The sequence below is a fragment of the Martes martes genome (genome assembly GCF_963455335.1).
Source record: "Martes martes genome assembly, chromosome: 2".
Taxonomy (NCBI): Eukaryota; Metazoa; Chordata; class Mammalia; order Carnivora; family Mustelidae; genus Martes; species Martes martes.
Window position 1 is genome coordinate 144,284,506 of NC_137889.1, and position 20,559 is coordinate 144,305,064.

The 20,559-nt window shown below is 40.3% G+C and overlaps 1 protein-coding gene across 1 annotated transcript in view; it reads right to left on the reverse strand.

The window, feature by feature from the left end:
* Nucleotides 1-20,559, reverse strand: part of STK32B (serine/threonine kinase 32B) — a 414,569-nt gene that overhangs the window by 49,043 nt on the left and 344,967 nt on the right. Inside the window, exon 6 of the mRNA XM_080796953.1 lies at nucleotides 14,321-14,410. Coding sequence (XP_080653079.1) covers nucleotides 14,321-14,410 — 90 coding nt within the window. The remainder of the gene's footprint in view (nucleotides 1-14,320; nucleotides 14,411-20,559) is intronic.

Genomic DNA, 20,559 nt, shown 5'->3' on the forward strand with positions numbered 1-20,559 from the left:
TACAACTAGGCTTTCACTACAAGGATTTTTAAAGGAAGCCCTCCAGGTAGAATGAATATGATACACTACAGAAACTGAAGCTGCACAAAGAAATAAAAAATATTGGAAATGGGAAAAAGGAAGGTAAAGAGAAAATCATTTTTTCTTACTAACCACTATAAAATATAATTGACTGAAGCAAAAATAAAATCAATTAATTATGTATCTACAGCACAAAAAAACAAAAGATGGGTGGGAGGCACTGGGAGTATATTATTCTAAGATTCTTACATTATACATGAAGTGGTAAGATTTCAAGGTAGATTCTGATTGATGATGTATATTATATATATAGGGCAACCTCTAAACTATATTTTTTAAAATAGAGGTATAGATACTAACCCAGTAGGGAAGTTAAAGTGGAATCATTCATAATGATCAAGTAATCCAAAATAAAGCAGAAGAGCAGCAAATGAACAAAGAACAAATTGACCAAAGAGAAGGAAAAACGAGGTGACAAACTGCAATCCAACTATATAATAATTATATAAAATATAAATGGTCTAAATACCAATGGGAAGGCAGAGATTATTAGATGGATAAAAAGACTGCCTACATGACATGTACTTAAAATTTAAATATATAGGTTAAAAATGAATGGATGGAAAAAGACATCATCAGGGTGCGCTGGAAAAGACTATTAGCTCATCTCTCCCCTCCTGTGTGTTTGTTGATGTCACATTGATTACTTGAAGTCAGTCATGGTAGGAGGACTTACATCACAAAAATCAGCAAAATCTACAAATCTGTCCCCTTCTTCTCCTCCTCCTCCTTCTTTTCTTCTTCTTCTTCTCCTTCTTCTTCTTACCACCAGAGAGATAGTTGTTAAACATTTACCAGCACACCACTGGAAATACCATGCAAACATTAACAAAAGAAAGCTGGAGTGGCTATATTAATATCACACAAAGTAGATTTCAGAACAAGGAACAAGAGGGATATTATATAATGATACACGCAGCAATTTACCAAGAAGATGTAATAATCCTAAAAATGTACACACCTTACAGCAGAACATCAAAATACATGAGACAGAACTGCAATGCAAAGAAAAATAGACTAATTCACAATTACAGTTGGGGATTTCAACACACTTCTCTTAGTAACTGATATAACAAGTAGACAGAAAACCAGTAAGACTATTTAGGGCCTAACTGATATTTATAGGCGACATGAATAATGAAAAACATACACATTCTTTGCACAAGAACATAGAGTGTTCACCAAGATAGACCATATCTAGACCACAAAACAAAATTGACCAATTGAAAAAATAGAAAAGAAATCATATAAGGGATTTCTCTGACATCACAGAATTAAACTGGACATCAACAACAGAAAGATGGATGGCAAATTCCCAAATACTGTTGAAAATTATGAAGTAGACATCTAAATCACCCATGGGTGAAAGACAGAGTCACAGGGAAGTTGGAAGGTGTTTGTAACTGAATGAGAATGAAAAACATAGTATATCAGCGTTTGTGGAATATAGCTAAGGCTGGACTTGGGACAGAATTGACAGAGCATTAAATGTTTATATTGGAGAAAGCCAAGACTCAAATCAATAATTTGTATTTCTATCTTAAGAAACTAGAATAAGAACAAATTAAACCCAAAGCAAACAGAAGAAAGTAATAAAAATCAGAGAAGAAATCCATAAAACAGAAAATCAATGAAACTAAAAATTGATTCTTTAAAAAGGTGAGCACGAGTGATAAGCCTCTGCCAAAATTATCAGGAAAACCATAGAGGGAATACAAATGACCATTCAGGAATGGAAGAGGAGACAACACTGCAGAATCAACACTCATTAAAAAACGTAACAAGGGGATACTACAAATAATCATAAACCCAAACATTCGTAAGTTTACATGAAACACAGAAATTTCTTGAAAGACATAAATGACCAAATCCTACCTAATATTTATTTACTTCTTCTGTCCTAATGAGAAATAAACAGAATAGACCCATGTCTAGTAAAGAAATCAGATTCATAATTTAAGAAGTTTCCTGTTAAGACCTCCAGGTCCAAATATCTTCACTGGCCAATTCTACCAAACAAATGCTAGAAATAATACAAACTCTACATAAATTTTTCCAGAAAGAAGAGAAGGGAATATTTCCCAACTTACAATGCCAGTATTACTCTGGTATCAAAATTACAAAAAGATGTTACAAGAAAAAGAAAACTAAAATGTTCCTCATTAACCTGGAGGTAGATATTGTAAATGAGGTATTACAAAATTGATTCCAGCATCATTTAAATAGGAAAATACAGTATGACCAAGTAGGATTTATTCTGGAAATATAAGGAAGTTCAACCTTCCAAAATCAATCAATGTATTTCAACAGATTGTAGAAGAGAAACTATATGATTTTCTCAATAGGCTGAGAAAAGATATTTCACAAAATTCAACATGCATTTATGATTTTTTAAAAATCCCTCAGAAAATTGGAAAAAATGGAAACTTCCTCAATCTGATAAAGAGTAACTAAGTACAAAAAACTTACAGCTAACATCATACTTAAAGGTAAAAAAACTAAATGCGTTCTCACTAAGATCAGGATCAAGGCCAAGTGTATTGAATGTACTAGCTAGAGCAACAAGGCAAAAAAAAAAAAAAAAAAAAAAAAAAAAGACATGCTGATTGGAAAGAGGAAATAAAATTACCTTGATTTTCAGACGTGATTATCTACATAGAAAGTCCAAAGAATTTACTACCAAAACTGGGGACTGATAAGTGAGTTCAGCAAAATTACAGGATGCAAGGTCAACATACAAAAATCAATTGTATCTCTATAGATCAGCAACTAATGATTGGTAAGTAAACTTTTTAAAATTTTTATTTAAATTCCAGTTAGTTAACATACAGTGAAATGTTGGTTTCAGGTGTACAATGTAGTGATTCAACACTTCCATGCAACGCCGGGTGCTCTTCACAAGTGGACTCCTTAATCCCCATCACCGATTTTCCCCATCCTCCAACCACCTCCCCTCTGGTAACTATCAGTTTGTTCTCTATAGTTGAGTTTCTCTCTTGGTTTGCCTCTCTTCCTCTTTTTTTCTCTTTGCTCATTTGTTTTGTTTTTTAAATTCCACATATGAGTGAGATCATATGGCATTTGTCTTTTTCTGACTGACTTATTTCACTCAGCATAATACTTCCTGGCTCTATCTATGCCATTGTAGATGGCAAGATTTCATTCTTTTTGATGGCTGAATAATATTCCAAAAATGCATCTATATCTATATCTAGATATGTCTCACATCTTATATGTACCCTGATGTTTATAGCAGCATTAGCCAGCATTATCTACAACAGCCAAATTATTGAAACAGCCCAAATGTCCATCTGCTGAGGAACAGATCAAAGAAGATTAATTAATTTTTTAAAGTACCATTCACATGCCTCCAAAAATCTGTAAGATACTTAGGTAAATGTAACAAAATATGTGCAAAATCTGAAAACTATATAATGCTGATGAGAGAATCTAAGGTGCTGTAAATACATGGAGAAATATTCTGTGACTGGAAGAGTCCACATTGTTCAGGGGCCATTTCTATCTAAACTCATCACAGATTCAGTGCAATCCTAACAAAAATGCAGCAGAGTTATTTTTTTTTTTTGTAGACATTAACAAGCAGATTCTCAAGTTTTAATGAAAAGGGAAAGGATCTAGAATAGCCAAAATAATTTTGAAAAGAAAAAGAGAGTTTGGAGACTCTCCATACCTTATTTCAAGTATTATTGCAAAGGTACAGGAAAAGTATGATACCAGGTAGAGCCTCAACAAATAGACCAATGGAACAGAAAAGAATACAGAAATAGACCCACACATTTACAGTCAATTTTGTTTTGACAAGGTTGCAAAGGCAATGCAGTAGGGAAAGAAAAGTGTTTTCAACAAAGGTTGCTGGAACAATTGGATAGCTGTATGCAAATAAATAAAGCTCCGTCTTCGCCTCACACCATACTAAAAACTAAATTAAAAATGCATGTAGTGGGGCGCCAGGGTGGCTCAGTGGGTTAAGCCTCTGCCTTCGGCTCGGGTCATGATCTCAGGGTCCTGGGGTCGAGCCCCGCATTGGGCTCTCTGCTCGGCGGGGAGCCTGCTACCCGCCCCCCCCGCCTGCCTCTCTGCCTACTTGTGATCTTTCTCTCTGTCAAATAAATAAAATCTTTAAACAAACAAACAAAAAAACTTACTTTTCTTAAAAAAATGCATGTAGCTTTAATTGTGAAATCCAAAAGTATAAAACTTTTACAAGAAAACAAAGAAAAAAAATCTTTGTAAACTCATGTGAGGAAAAGATGTTTAGATACGACACCAAATACATGATCCAGAAATAAAATCTCCTGGTGGTGGATATTAAGGAGGGCACATAATATCCTCCTTACGTGCCTGGAGCACTGGCTGTGGTGCATAAACAATGAATCTTGGAACACTGAAAAAATAAAATTAAATTAATAAAAAACAAATAAAATCTCTTAAAAAACTGGACTTCAAATTTAAAACTTCTGTTTCTAGAAAGATTCTATTATGGCAAAAGAAAGACAAGCCACTGATGGGCCAAAATTTTTGCAAAACACCTATCGGATGAAGGACTTATATCCAGGATATATAAAGAATTCCCAAAGCTGAATTAATAAAAATCATTAATGGGAATGATTTGGATAGATACTTCATAAAGAAGATAAATGGATGGCAAATAAGCAAATGAAAATATGTAGCACACCTTTAGTCATTAGGGACTTGTGAAATAAAACTACTCCCTGCCTATTAGAAGGGCTGATAAGAAAAGAAATGACGGCCGGGTAATACCGCCTGTGCTAGTAGAGAGAAGCCAGAGCCTTCATACATTGCTTGTGGGGATATAAAATGGTCCAGCCATCCTGGGTAATGGTTTCTTCATTTCTCAGGAAGTTCAACATACGCTTACCATATGACCCGGCAATCCCACTTTTAGGTAATTATTCTAGAGAATTGGAAACTTAAGTTCGCATAAAAACCTGAAAGCAAATGCTTATAGCAGTCTCATTCATAATCACGTACAACTGGAAATAAGTGTCCCTCAGCTGGTGAATGGATAAACTCATTGTGTCTATTCATCCAATAGAGTTCTACTTGCCAATCCATCAAAAGGGAAAGCTACTGATAGCCAGCTGTGGAAAGTGCCGAGATACCCTTCAACAGACGAATGGATAAAGAAGATATGGTCCATATATAGAAGGGAATATTACACCTCTATCAGAAAGGATGAGCACCCAACTTTTGTATCAACATGGACGAGACTGGAGGAGATTATGCTGAATGAAATTAGTCAAGAAGAGAGTCAATTATCATATGGTTTCACTTGTGGAGCATATGCAATAACATGGAGGACATTAGGAGAAGGAAAGGAAAAGTGAATTGGGGGACACTGGAGGGGGGGATGAACCATGACAGACTGTGGACTCCGAGAAACAAACTGATGGTTTTGGAGGGGAGGGTGTAGGGGGATGCGTGAGCCTGGTGGTGGGTATTAAGGAGGGCACGTATTGCATGGAGCACTGGCTGTGGTGCATAAACAATGAATCTTGAAACACTGCATCAAAAACTAATGATGTATTTTATGGTAACTAATGTAACACAATTAAAAAAAGGGGGAAACCTACTGAAACACACAAAATGAATAAATCTCAAATGCATCATTCAAAGTGAAAAAACCCAGATTTTCTAGGGTGCCTGGGTGGCTCAGTCACTAAGCGTCTGCCTTCAGCTCAGGTCATGATCCCAAGGTCCTGGGATCGAGCCCCACATTAGGCTCCCTGCTCAGTGAAGAGCCTTCTTCTCTCTCTCCCTCTTCTGCTCCCCTGCTTGTGCAAGCTCTCCCTCTCTCCTTTGCCGTCTCTAAATAAATAAGTATCTTTAAGGAAAAAAAAAGAAGAAAACAAACTCCAGATTCAAAAGGCTGTAGACCATATGACTCCATTTCTATGACTCTCTGGAATGGTCTGAACTGATCACTGGCTGCCGGGGACTGGGATTAGGAACTTTGGGGGTGATGGAACTGTTCTGTACTTTCAACATGACCATCTGTGTTTGTCCAAATTCATAGAACTGTGCCCTAAAAGAGTGCACTTCACTGCAGCTAAATTGTCACTCAAAAATAAACATCTCCAACTATATATTTATCAGTTTTGTGATTTTTAAGGTGATTATCTACCTTATACATAGCCAACCTAATGAGTGCAGAATTATATGTTTGCTCACAGATGTATTTGGGGGCCATAGAACATTGCCTGGAACGTAGAAAGTACTCAATAGATTTGTGAAGATGGATGGATGGACGGATGGATGAGTGGATGGGTGGATGGATGGATGAATGAATGAATGAAGGACAGGTTCTCAGGAAAGATACTGGGCACTGCAGCCTCACTGGCCTGAGTCTGAACACTGGCTCTCTTACTTTCTCTGGCACAGGGGGTGGCAAATGTCACTAACCTTGATCATTTCAACAAGGACCATACTAGCATCATTATGTACTTGATCTTAGCCAAAAGGCCAAGAAGCGATAGCATTACTATCATGGCTCAGCAACCACTCGTCTGCTCACTGCAGCAACCTGGGGGAGGGAACTAATGTTCAGTGAATGCAGGCAAGGCACCAGCTCTGTGATCCCCTAGTGCACCCAGCATCCTCCAGCCAACCCAGCTCCTATAATGAACCAGCTGTTTAGGGTCTGTTTTCCCTGCTGGACTGCGCGTACCATAAGGCAAGGGCATTCCCAATCCAGGCCCTGGATTCCCAATGCTAAGCAGATACCAAATAATCAACCATCTAAATCGTAACTGTGGCAACAATAACAACACTATCGGCCCCCAGACCTGTGCATTCACAGACTGCATTTGCCAGACATTATGTTATATTATATGTATATATATTATATATATATAATATATTATACGTATATATATTATATATATATAATATATTATACATATATATATGTATATGTCTGGCTATACATATATATTTTTTATATATATGTATAGCCAGACAATGTATTATATTATATTATGTTATAGCCATGCCATGAAATCCTCACAGACAACCGACTAAGGCAGATTACATCATCATTAATCCCATTACTCAGATTAGAAAACTGTCAGGGCACATGGTTTGGCAGCCAACACTTCTGAGTGTTCATCATGTTGAGATGGGCCCAAGTCTAGGCAGCCACTAAGTGGAAGACACCCAAACTGCCCCATGCTAAAGGCGACACCTCACCTGGACTCCCTCCTGGCTTTTGGCTGGCTTCTCAGGCTATTATCATGGATTCAAGACCCCCATGCTTTGGTCTGTCTCTTTGCTCCCTCTCCATGCCATCTTGGTCTATAAGCCATACAAGAAGTGGCGCTGCAGCTGTCCCCCAACACACCATGCTGTTGCCCCTCCTGTACCTCCATCCGGGCTGATGCCTCTGACTGAAATGGTGTCTCCTCATCCTTACCCAGCAGGCAAACTCTGAGCACACCCTCAGAGTCTAACTCAGATGGTTACCTTCTCCCGGAATCTGTCTTGACAGTGTCCTGTTTACACCTGTGCCTATGCATCTGTCTGTCCCACTAGATGGTGAGCTCCCGGGCCCCAGAGAGCATCAGTCTCCTCTGAGCCCCCGAGCCCTCACTCCGTTTATCTCCTAAACATTCCATAAATATTTGCTGAATGATTGCTCAGCTCTTTATTTCACTGCCGATGCATAAACTCTGAAGCCCCGGTGGCTGCTGGAACATTTCTGACTTCTAATCTGGCACATTGCAGAGAGATTTCTTTTTTCTCTGACTGTGAATTCCATCTGCTCTTTTAATTAATGAAAATTCAGTTCTATGCAAATGTTTCTTCCAGGATCATCCTTCATGAGCAACCTCTGGGAGCTTACTCATCAGCCTGTTCTCTGAATCTGTGTTTGGAACATTCTGGGAGCTTGTAATTGGGCCTTTGAACTGAACAGTACAAATGGAAAAAAAAATCGACAAACCTGCCACTTGTCCTCAGGAGTTTATAGCCCTGGGAGCTGTAGGACTTGAATTTACTGAGATAGCCCTCCTTCATCCTGTCTTCCCCAATGAACTCCCACTGCCTGGTCCTGTCAACCCCTATGGTGTCTGAAAAAAAATATATCCATTTGGTGCCCACTAAATCCCAGAGAAATCTCTCCTGTGCACCTGTTTATTAATTCAGGACTAAGGCTCCTCTAAACAGAAGGACACCAGGAGCCCCAAATCCTACACACACTTGGGACAACAAACTTTTCTTGTCTGAGAAATATGGCTTTCTGACACAGGAACTCAGTGTCAAAAGGCAGCTTGGTATAGTGGCAAAAGCATGGGCTTTGGACCCATGTAGACATGGCTTCAGATTCTGGCTCTCTCACTTGCCTGCTACATAACCCTGGGCAGGTAATGAACTTCCCCAGGCCTCAGCTTCCTCATCAATAAACTGGAGAGAAGGGGAAGCTGCCTGTGGGTCTTCTGAGGATTACAGGCAATGACAGACACACAGCAGGGTCACAGTATATGTTGGTTTTCTTCTCTCTCTTGGTGGTGGGGCCACTATGGAGACAGAGTGGTCAGCTGTGTCACCACGGGTCTGCTTTTCCAGAAGCTGAGAGCCAGGACAGCAGTGGGAAGTCAGGGAATGAGACTGGGGAAGGGCCGGGGTGAGTCTCAGAGGAGGTGCTGGGAGAGTGTGCTATGCATGGTGGTGGAGCAGGGGCAGAAAAGAAAGGGTTGGTACTATACTACTCCAGTGGTCTGGGCTCACTTCTCCAGTGGTCTGGGCTCTGTATTCCCAGAGATCGATCGAACAGCTTTAGGCTGTTCCTAAAGGATGTCAGAACTAACTTTATAGGGTTATGGAGGTGGCTCCAAAGGGGAGCTTCTTCTCTCCATGTCATTTTCCTCTCCTCACTGGCCCTTCTGGAAAAGATGGCTCCTTCCATTCTGTCTGCTTCTCTGGGACAGTGTCCCCTGGGCCTCCAGGGGCTTGGTGCTCTTCTCTCCTGCATCCTCCCTGGGGGATCCTGCCCCTGCGTTGGCTTTGCTGCATCTCAGTGCTGGTAACTCCCCAGTCCACAGATGCTGTCCACATCATTCCAGAAGCCTGGACGGCACCTCCCAGGGACGCCTCAGATTCAAACCTGGGACTCCTGGAACCCCACACACCTGAGGCCCCTGCTGTGCTCCCCACACACCTCCACCAGAGGCCTGGGCAGCAGCCTTAACACCCCTTTCAACCCATTCTCCCACCCATTTGTCAAGTCAGTGTCTCCTCAGATGGACTGGCCTCAGCTATGGAATTGTCTGGAAAGAGATTTCGATCGATCTCTTCAAGAGTGAAAGCCCTATTGGTGTAAATGCTCAGCATCCCAAGGGGATTGTCTGAAGAGTACAGATTGTATGCGTACCTTCTCGTGTCCATGCTGACCTGGGTCTGACTCTTGTCACCAACGTCTGCCTGGGTGGGTCCCTCATGACCCCTCAGTCTGTTTCCTCGGCTCTAGAGTGGGAATAAATAATTGTGCCTGCTTTGTATTTGTGAGCATTAGATAAAGCTGGGCACATAGCAAATACTAAGTACTATTTTTACTATGACTTGTGGCCAAACTTCATTTTTAAAATTGATTTAGGAAATAAGAGATGAATGACACATGCAGTGAATTCTGGGAGGTGAGGACATGGTTTTTGAATCTCGGCAGATCAACACACATAAACCAATAGAGCAGATGAATAGCTAAGCCAAAACCCATGAGGAACACCAACTACGAAACTAAATTACCCCCCCCCCAAGCCCCAAAATGTAAGTGCATGGGAACAAACCGGCAACAGTGACAAGACTTCCATGGGAGTGACTTCTGCAGAGAAGGGAACACAGGGAAGAAACAAGGCAACATATGATGGACCAGAGAACAGAGAGCTGCAAGACAGCCAGCAGGCATTTATGGGGGGGATCCAGATGGCCAGTTGGGGAACAGCAGCTAAAGCCTGGAGCAGCTTGTCCAGTGCAGTGGCAGGTGAGGCAAAGGGGTCCTTGGTAAGTTCTGCAGGAGAAGGTCAGTCTGGAACCCCAAATCTCTGTCATCCTCCAGCCGGAGCTCCCTTCTAGAAGGAGCCCCAAGGAGAAACTATTGGAAGTAGAACCAAAACCGAGCGGGATGGGGACCCTACAGACAAAAGAAAAAGAAGCTCCAGCTAAAAGTAAGCAAGTAGAATGAACCAGGAATTCCCAGGTAACAAGCGGCCTTGGATTTTGATGCTTCATGAAAACAACAGAAGATGTTCAGTTAGAAAAACTACCCTGAATAATATCATCTTCTAAAAGTTCAGGAAAACTAATTTCCCATTAAAAAAAAAAGAAGAAGAACATTAGAGTATCAAAGCCAAATTCCATGCAAAGTTATCATAAGAGGAAGGAAAATAAAGGGCAGAATAACACAGTTTACAATGATGATTAATCAGAAAGATGTGCCCCCACCCACCAAAAGAAAAAAAAAATTTCAGGGAAAAATTGTAACCTACTATTTCAAAAGAATGAAAGACAGTGTGGTGGTTTGTTTCATGAATGGTTTCTGGATGAATGCGGCCTTCTGGTATCCATTTTCCTCCCACATTCCCCACAGTCCCCTCCCACATGGTCTCTGGTCTTGGTCACGTGACTTGCTTTGGCCAACTGGACATCAGGAAATGTGAAGCAAGCAGAAGCCTGATAAGCATGTGGGAATGGGGTTCTCCTTCTTTAACCCAATCTGCTTCTCCTTCCATGCAAGCTCACTGCAGTCCATTTGATGATGAAAGACCATGTAGAGAAAGACTCTGCTGTCCTTGCTGAGCCCAGCCCCCACCAGACCCACCAGGGGTATGAGTGAGCCCAGCCTAAATCAGCAGGGGAACCACCCAGTCAAATGGTAGATTGTGAGAAATAGTACATTGTTGCTGTTCTAAGCCACTAAGTGTTTTTTTAAACAGTGTTCATTTACACAACTAATGAATCATTGAACACTACATCAAAAATGAAGTACTATATGTTGGCTAATTATATTTAAATTAAAAAAATGTTCATTTACTTTCCCCAAACTTATTTTTTAACTTCCTTTCTTTATTTTTATTTTTTTTATTAAATTTTTTATTTATTTTCAGTGTAACAGTATTCATTGTTTTTTCACCACACCCAGTGCTCCATGCAATCTGTGCCCTCCCTAATACCCACCACCTGGTTCCCCCAACCTCCCACACCCTGCCCCTTCAAAACCCTCAGGTTGTTTTTCAGAGTCCGAAGTCTCTCATGGTTCACCTCCCCTTCCAATTTCCCTCAACTCCCTTCTCCTCTCCATCTACCCTTGTCCTCTATATTATTTGTTATGCTCCACAAGTAAGTGTTGACATACAATGTTACATTAGTTTCAGATGTGCAACATAGTAATTTTACAACACTGTATTTTATGCTTTGCTCACAACTGTAGCTGCCTTCTGTCCACACACTATTACAGTACCACTGACTATATTCCCTGTGTCAGTGCCTTTCATCCTGTGATTCACTTACTCCCTAACTGGAAGTGTGTACCTCCCACTCCCCTCTCCCATTTTCTCACCCCCCTGCCCCCTCTCCTCTGGTAACCATTGGTTTGTTCTCTGTATTATGGATCTGTTTCTGCCTCATGTTTGTTCATTTGTTTGTTTTTTAGAATCTACATATGAGTGAAATCATATGGTATTTGTCTTTTTCTGGATGACTTATTTCACTTAACAGAATATCCTCTAGGTTCACCCATGTTGTTGCAAATGTCAAGATCTCATTCTTTTTTATGACTGATACTCCACTGTATATATGTACACCACACCCTCTTTATCCATTCCTCTATCGATGGACACTTAGGTTGCTTCTGTACCTTGGCTATTGTAAATAATGTTGCAATACATGTAAGGATGCATACATAATGCATTTCAAATTACTGTTTTCATTTTCTTTGAGTAAATACCCAGTATTGGAGTTGCTAGGTCATAGGGGATTTCTATTTTCAATTTTTTGAGGAATCTCCACACTGTTTTCCACAGTGGCCGCACCAGGGTGCATTCCCACCAACAGTGCATGAGGGCTCCCTTTTTTCTGGACTCTCACCAACACCTATTGTTTCTTGTCTTTTTGATACTGCCCATTCTCAGGTATAAGGTAATATCTCACTGCAGTTTTGATTTGCGTTTCCCTGATGATGAGTGATGTTGAGAGTCTTTTCATGTACCTGTTGGCCATCTGTATGTCTTCTTTGGAGAAACATCTATTCAGATCCTCTGCCCATTTTTAAATTGTATTATTATTATTATTATTATTGGTGTTGGTATTTTGGTGTTGCGTTATATAAGTTCTTTATATATTTTGGATACTAATGCTTTTTTTTTTTTTAAGAATTTAATTTATTTGAAAGAGAGAGAGAGCATGAGAAGGGGGAGGGTCAGAGGGAGAAGCAGACTCTTTGCAGAGCAGGAGCCCGATGTGGGACTCAATCCCAGGACTCCAGGATCATGACCTGAGCCTAAGGCAGTTGCTGAACTAAGCCACCCAGGCGCCCCTGGATACTAAAATGCTTTATCGGGTATGTCACTTGCAAATGTCTTCCATTCAGTAGATTGTCCTTTTGTTTTGTTCATTGTTTTCTTCACTGTGCAGCAGCTTTTTATTTTGATGTATTTCCGGTAGTTTAATTTAGCCTTTGTTTCCCTTGCCAGAGGAGACAGATCTAGAAAAAATGTTGCTATAGCCTATATCTCTCTGCCTGTGCTCTCTTTCAGGGTTTCTATGGTTTTTAGGTCGCACATTTAGGGTCTTAATCCGTTTTGAGTTTATTTTTGTGTGTGCTGTAAGAAAGTGGTTCCTTTTCATTCTTTTGCATGTGGCTATACAGTTTTCTCAGCACCATTTGTTAACGAGATTAACATTTTCCCATTACATATTCTTGCCTCCTTTGTCATAGATGAATTGACCATATATGCATGGGTTTATTTTCAGGTTCTCTATTCTTTCCCACTGATCTATGTGTCTGTTTTTGTGCCATCCCATATGCTTTTGATCACTACAGCTTTGAAGTAAATCTTGAAATCTGGAAATGTGGTATCTCCAGTTTTCTTCTTCTTTTCCAAGATTGCTTTGGTTATTCAGGAGTCTTTTGTGATTCTATGCAAACTTTAGAATTATTTCTTTTACTGTTAAAAATGTTACTGGTATTTTGATAGGGATTGCACTGAATCTGTGGATTGCTTTGGGTAGTACAGACATTTGAACAATGTCAATTCTCCCCATCTGTGAACATGGCATAAGCCACTAGGTTTTGACTTGCTTTGTTATACAATAATCAATAATTAATATAGACATTAAGAATTAATATAGACATTAAGAAAACTATATAAGACATGAAAGAACAACATAAAGTGGAATTGAGAAACTAAAAAATCAGGCAAGAAAACTCAGGGAAAAAATTAGAGGGGAAATTATTTTAGTAATAAATATTTCACTAGAAAGCATACAAAGCAAATAAACACAACAGGTAATCTTTAAAAGAAAGAAGAGAAAAATGGGAAATATTTTAAACAGATAAAGGAAGAGATGCAAAAGATTTGAAAATAACAAATACTGAAAATTTGTAAAGACTCCACATTCAGATAATGGTGTCCTTAGAGAAAACCAAAGTACAGGAATGGAATGCTTCTAAAAATGATACTTCCCATATTGCATGGAGCACTGGGTGTGGTGCATAAACAATGACTCTTGAAACACTGAAAAAGTAAAATTAAATTAAAATAAATAAATACTAAAAAAATAAAGATTTTTTAAAAAGAAAAAAAAGGAAGTAGGAAAAAAATGATACTTCCATCAAAGGATCTAAAGAAAATCCAACTTGAAAATACACATTGGAAAGGCACTGTGTTCCTAGGAATATAGACCCCAAATGACCAGCAACAAAGTTATATTCTGGCTGCACTACTGGACATTATTAAAAAAGAAAATATAGTTTTTTGTCTGTTTTTGTGTGTTTTTCCCCAAGCCTGAAGCAAGGATTTTTGGCTGTGTAGGAGTTCTCTGGAAATCACGGGAGAAGGTCTTTCTGGCAGACAGGACAGCAAGGATAAAGTGTGAGAGAGCCCAGCACGTACTGGGGACAGCCAGGTCCTGGTGTGGGGGAGAAGGACTGGAATTCTGAGGTCAGGCACTGGGTCTCTGGCTCCTCAAAGGGGCCTGGAACACTCACCCATGTAGGGCTTGGTCCCGGCCATGGAGGAAGCCTTTTCTGCTCCTTTCACGATCGTCGCTATGTTGAAGTCTGTGATGTGAACATGTCCTGGAGATAGAGAAACAGAAACCCCAGTTAGCAAGAGCTGCAGGCAGCTGGGCTCGCTCCTAGTTGATTTAAAGCTGTGGGCTCTATGGTGGGTGCAAGAAGAACGTTGGAGAACCTCTACTTATAAGAGTATTTTATCTAATACTTTGAAAATGTCTAGTTTTGGCAGCATCACTCATAGTAGCCAAACTTAGGACAAACCTAGGACAACCTAAGTGTCCATCAGTAGATGAATGGATAAAGAAGATGTGGTCTGTATATACAATGGAATTTTATTCAGCCACGAGAGAGAAGGACCCCCTGACACTTTTTGACAACATGGATGGACCTTGAGAATATCATGCTAAGTGAAATAAGCCATATGGAGAAATGTAGATACTGCATGTATCACTTATATATGGAATCTTAAAAAAAGCTCATAGAAGCAGAGATTAGGAAAGTGCTTGCCACAGCCTGAGGGGTGGGAGGAATAAGGAGAGTTTGGTCAAGGGTACAAACTGAATAAGGTTTGAGGATTTAATGTGTAACATGGAGACGCAGTTGACAGCATTATATTGGATAACTGAAATTTGCGAAGAGAGTAGAACTTGAATATATATACGCGCACACACCTACACTAAAAATGTCTACGTTATGTGCAAGTTTTTCTTTGATGGCACATGCATATTACTTATAAGTAGACAAAAATACTGAGGGCATGGTAAAAAATTTAATGGATTAAATTTTAGAGGCAGTAGCTCAGAGAGTAAAAGCTCATGGTAGAGAGATGAGAGGGGTGAGTCCATACTCCCTTGCTGAGGAAGCTGAGTGGCTATGGTTGGGGGAAGAAGAGTGGAGAGGAAATTTTCATGCCCAGAGGACACTCTTGTTCCACTGTTTTTCTGCCATAGTCAGTAGGGGGTCTTAGTTCTGTACATCCTGGGAGCAGGGGACTGGGGATTGAGACCACCTTCCATCCAGCTTAAAGTAATGGCAACAGATGGGACATGGATAGGCTAGGTGCCCCTGCACATAAGTGTTCAAGAAATCTGAGAAGGAAGTAAGAGGGACAGAGAAGGACGGAGACAAGAGATAAAGAGAAGCAGGGAAGGAAGACGGGTGGGAAGGAGGGAGGAAGGAACATCCTGACAGTTGGTACTAGCCTTCTGGGGAACTTGGTACTTAAAAGAAGCCAACCCTGAGACCCTTGAAAACTAGCTATAAATACAATCACTTTCCCTCTTTGTCCTCACATCACGGTGAGGTTGGATTTTCACATCTGGAAGCTGTGTTTGAGAGGTTGGGACTTAAATACACAGGTGGCTTGCATACACAAAACTGACATTGGGAGGGCCTGGAGGGTACCTCCATGAGATGGACAGACACCTGCTAGAGCAGGTGCAGTGAGGCCCACAGGAGAGGCACACCTGATAGGACTAGCCACAGTGGACAGCAAAAGCACCAGCAGTTCGGGGCCCCTGGGTGGCTCAGTGGGTTAAAGCCTCTGCCTTCGGCTCAGGTCATAATCCCAATGTCCTGGGATCGAGCCCCACATCGGGCTCTCTGCTCTGCAGAGAGCCTGCTTCCCCTCCTTCTCTCTCTGCCTGCCTCTCTGTGTGCTTGTGATCTCTGTCTGTCAAATAAATAAATAAAAATTAAAAAAAAAAAAAACATGTTCTATGTTCACTTTAAAAAAAAAAAAAAAGCACCAGCAGTTTCACATAAATCCAAATCTCAGGCTCAGCTGCCAGCATTGACATGTGGGCAAGCTTCTGCCAGGCACTCTGTCCAGAACCCCTGGGTGGGAGACAGTAGTGAGGTACTCAGTTAGTGATGATCTGTGATCCCTTTCGGGTGCTTGTGAGTAAAGCCTAAGTCATCTAGCCAGACCCTTGCTGGGAACCCTTTTTGGCCAGATGAAGAGTGTGTCCACCCAGGGAGCATCCCTAGAGCAGACACACCTGCTGCAGCCTTGGGAGCCAGAACTAGCATCCATACACAACCCTACCCCAAGAGGCTGTGTGGCATAGCAATTGGGAGCAGAGACTCTGAGCCACCCTGACGTGGTTTGGGTCTCAGCTTTGTTGGGATTAGCTGTTTGCTCTTGGGCAAATAACTTATTTTCTTCGTGTGTAAAGTGGGGGTGAGGTTAACAAAGTACCCACCTGAGCGAGCGTTTGGGAGGAACCAAGAATTAATATACATAAAATGGTTAGAGCGACTGGCATGCAAGAAGTAGGGAAGCTTCTTGTTAAGTGTTTGCTCCTAGCACTGTTATCCCGCCAAGGTGTGGCTCAGATCCCATCGTCTCCAGCCAGCGCCAGTCTGCCCCTGACACCCTCCCAGTCCCCACTTCTAATACTAACAAACAAATCCTCAGTCCTGTTGTTGACTATGAGGCAAGGGAGGGTCTCAGTCACCTGTACACCCACACCTGTATGCTCCTGAGCACAGCCACCATACTGAGAGGATCCTGAAACCCTCCAATAAGGCTTTTATTTGGTTTTCCTTCATTTCTCCCTGTCTTTAAAAAAAATTAGTATTTGCATTATCAAAGTAATGCCAGCTGATTATAATAAGTCAAAGACTACAAATGTGTATTTGGGTCACTCCTTTCAACCCTTGATGGTTCCCCCACCCCCATTCATAACATGACTAAGTAACTTGGTTCTCTGTCGTTTCTCCCCTTACTTATGCCTACATGTGTTGGCATGTGGTTTGTCCTTCCAATAATGAGATCATACTCTATGGGTCGTTCCAGAAGTTACTTTTGCATTTAGCCATGTATCATGACATTTTCCCACATCAGTATACATTGGTCTATCTATAGGAACCATAATCCTTTGTCCTCCATGCTAAAGAAATCCAATTATTTTGGTAATTTATTTGGTGATAAAACTTGACCTGTAACTTCTCTTTATTGGTCTATTTATTCCACTTAGGGGGAATATTCATGTTTTGATAGAAAAATATTAATATATTTGATTATAGGGTGGGCCCCCTTGGTGACTCATTTAACCTCTATGGAAGTATTACATAATATATAATATATGTTGTTTTTAAATATTATTATCTATTATATTATTTTCATTTACTAAGACATATATTATTTAATATAAGGGTGGGGGGTTAGGGGAGCCTAGGAGTGGGTATTAAGGAGGGCACATATTGCATGGAGCACTGGGTGTAGTGCAAAAACAATGAATCTTGGAACACTGACAAAATAAAATTTAAAAAATGTTTTTAGAGGCACCTGGGTGGCTCAGTGGGTTAAAGTCTCTGCATTTGGCTCAGGTCATGATCCCAGGGTCCTGGGATCAAGCCCTGCATTGGGCTCTCTGCTCAGTGGGGAGCCTTCTTCCCCCTCTCTCTCTGCCTGCCTCTCTGCCTACTTGTGATCTCTGTCTGCCAAATAAATAAATAAAATCTTTAAAAAATGTTTTTAAATCTAAGAAATTAGAGGTTCAAAAAGAAACTGTGGCTCCATAGCTACAAAGTATTCCACAGTATAGTTATATCACGTTTTATTCAACAATGATCCTATTTGGCATTCGGGTTTTTTCCAGTTTTGTTTGCCTATGTGTTTGTCTTGTTATTGGATCAGTGATAGCATTCTTGAGCACATTGCTTTATATTGGTACTTCCATTTTAACCGAATAAATCCCAGAAGTGGGATTGCAGAGTCAGAGGGTTTGCATACTATGTTCCAAAGAGTTATAATTTACAGTACTTTATAACTATTTTTTAATTTTAAAAAAAGATTTTATTTATTAGAGAGAGAGAGCAAGAGGCGAGAGAGCACAAGCAGGGGGAGTGGCAGGAAGAGGCAGAGCGATAAGCAGACACCCTGCTGAGCAGGGAGCCCCATGCAGAGCTTGATCCCAGGACCCTGGGATCATGACCTGAACCTAAGGCAGACACTTAACCAACTGAGCCACCCAGGTGCCCAATTTATGGTAAACAGGATATGAGAGCGGATATTTCTCCAAATTGTTACTAGCACTGTAATCAATGATTTCACTTGTTGCGAATCGCAAAGTGAGGAATGATTATCTCACTGCAGATAAGGCTGCACATTTTCCACATGATGAGACCCAACTCTCCCAGGGAACTGTCTAGAATCTTGATCAATTTTCAATCAGAGCTTTGTCTACGAGATATATTTACACTTTGCTCTGTGTACTGCAAAGATCTCCTCCTAGCTTATTGTTTGGACTAGCTTATTCTTTTGGACTTCTTATTCTATTGGACCTAGCTTATTCTTTGGACTCTGTTCACAGTATCTCTTGTCATACAAAAGTCTTAAAAACTTAAATGGTAATGTTAATTTTATAATCTATTTTCCTCATAATTTTCCAGAACCCTATTCCACCGCCAAGATTTTATATATTCTTCTATATTTTCTTATAATACTTATTTATCTTTTATATTTAAATCTTTCATATAAAAATAGAATATATTTTTGTTATAATATAACATTCTAATTTTATTTCTTCCAAATGGATAGCCAATTATCTCAACAGTATTTAGTCTTTCCCAATAACTTGTCATGAGACCCCTGTTTGTCAAGATATTATAATATCTGATAGGTGTGGTTCACCTTCACTCTCAGACATTTATTCTTCTGAAAGGAGTTGTGTCCAGTTCTAGGACATACCTCCATTAATATCTTGGTGGGGATTACATTAACTTACGCTTTCATTTGAGAAGCTTGGACATGTAATTTTTCCATCCATGCCTGGCTTTTCATTCAGATCTTGCTTGATTCCTTCAAAATACGTTTAGTGTTCCTTTCATTTAGGCCTTGTAAATTTGGGGGCACATTTACTCCTAGATATTACATAGTTTTGGTCACTCTTTCAAATGACAGTATTTTCCATTTCTTTTTCTACTTAGCTATTTTTAGTATAATAAAAAGCTACCGAGTTATGCTTATTTATCTCTTATTTGGCTACTCTATCAATCTTTCAGAGCAAAAGCTATTTATTATCTCTCAAAATCCCATTTCCCTTCTCAGACTGCAATAGAATCTGGAGCTGGGTTCAGGGGTACCATGCTAAAGGGTCCACTTCCCTTCCTCCCCTTACTGCAGCCGGCTGTGGTCACATGACCAAGTCTGGCCAATGGGATGTGAGCAGGCTGATAACTTGCACCGTCCAGGATATTTCTTTTAAAAGAATTCTCATTCCCTGCTTCCTTTCATTCTGTTGCCTCTTCTGTGGGTTTGGCAGAATGCTTTCTGCCCCACAGTTGAGGAATAAGATAGAAGGAGCCTGGATGGACATCCATGGGGAAGAGATTGGACTTTATTTTTATTTTTTAGCCTTTGAAGAGCAGTTCGTCTTAATTATTATTTGTCTTAATTTGTAAATTGATTTATATTTAATATAAATGTACAAAGACAATGTACATTGTCTTAATTTGTACAACCCCTTATTAATTTTGCTAGCTTTTTAGTAGATCCTTTTGGTGTTTCTAGGCATAGAAGCATGTTATCTGCACATTGATGGTTCTCTTTCCCTTGTTAGGGGGCTCAGAGCAGAGTGGTTAAGAACACAGACAGCGAGTCGTACTGCCCAAGAACAAATGGTGTGCTGCTTTGGTGGACATAAGCTGTTTGTGGTCACTCATATCTCCTGTCTTAGCAATTACTCGTCCCTGTATAGCTGGCTTGTGGGGCATGTGGCTTCATCTGGAAACAGTCAAGCTAATCTTACTCCTCTGTTCTGGCATTTGACTCAGGGTTAAGCATATGACCTAACTGGTGCCAATGAATATTAGGGAGATGATTTTCCAGAGGGTTCAAGAAATAAAGACTTTTCTGTCTTTTTCTTTTCTTTCTTTTTTTTTTTTTTCAGGAGGTACCTAAAGTAATATTCTGTCTTTGGCCAGTGTGAGGTGGGAATATGAGCCCAGAACTCTGAAAGTCATTCATTGATGTAAAGAAAGACAGTCTAAAGCTGAAGCCTAGCCATGGGGAAGGTAGAGCTGCAAGCATAGAAGGAAAATGGTGCCAGAGCCTGATCAAACCCTGCCTGAAGCTGCATCTACTGGACTTCAGCTATAGAAGCTGAAAAACACTGGCATTGTGGTTGATATAGCCACTTATTATGAGATTTGGACAGGTTACTTCACTCTGTAAACTTCCAGTTCCTCATCTGTAGTATATT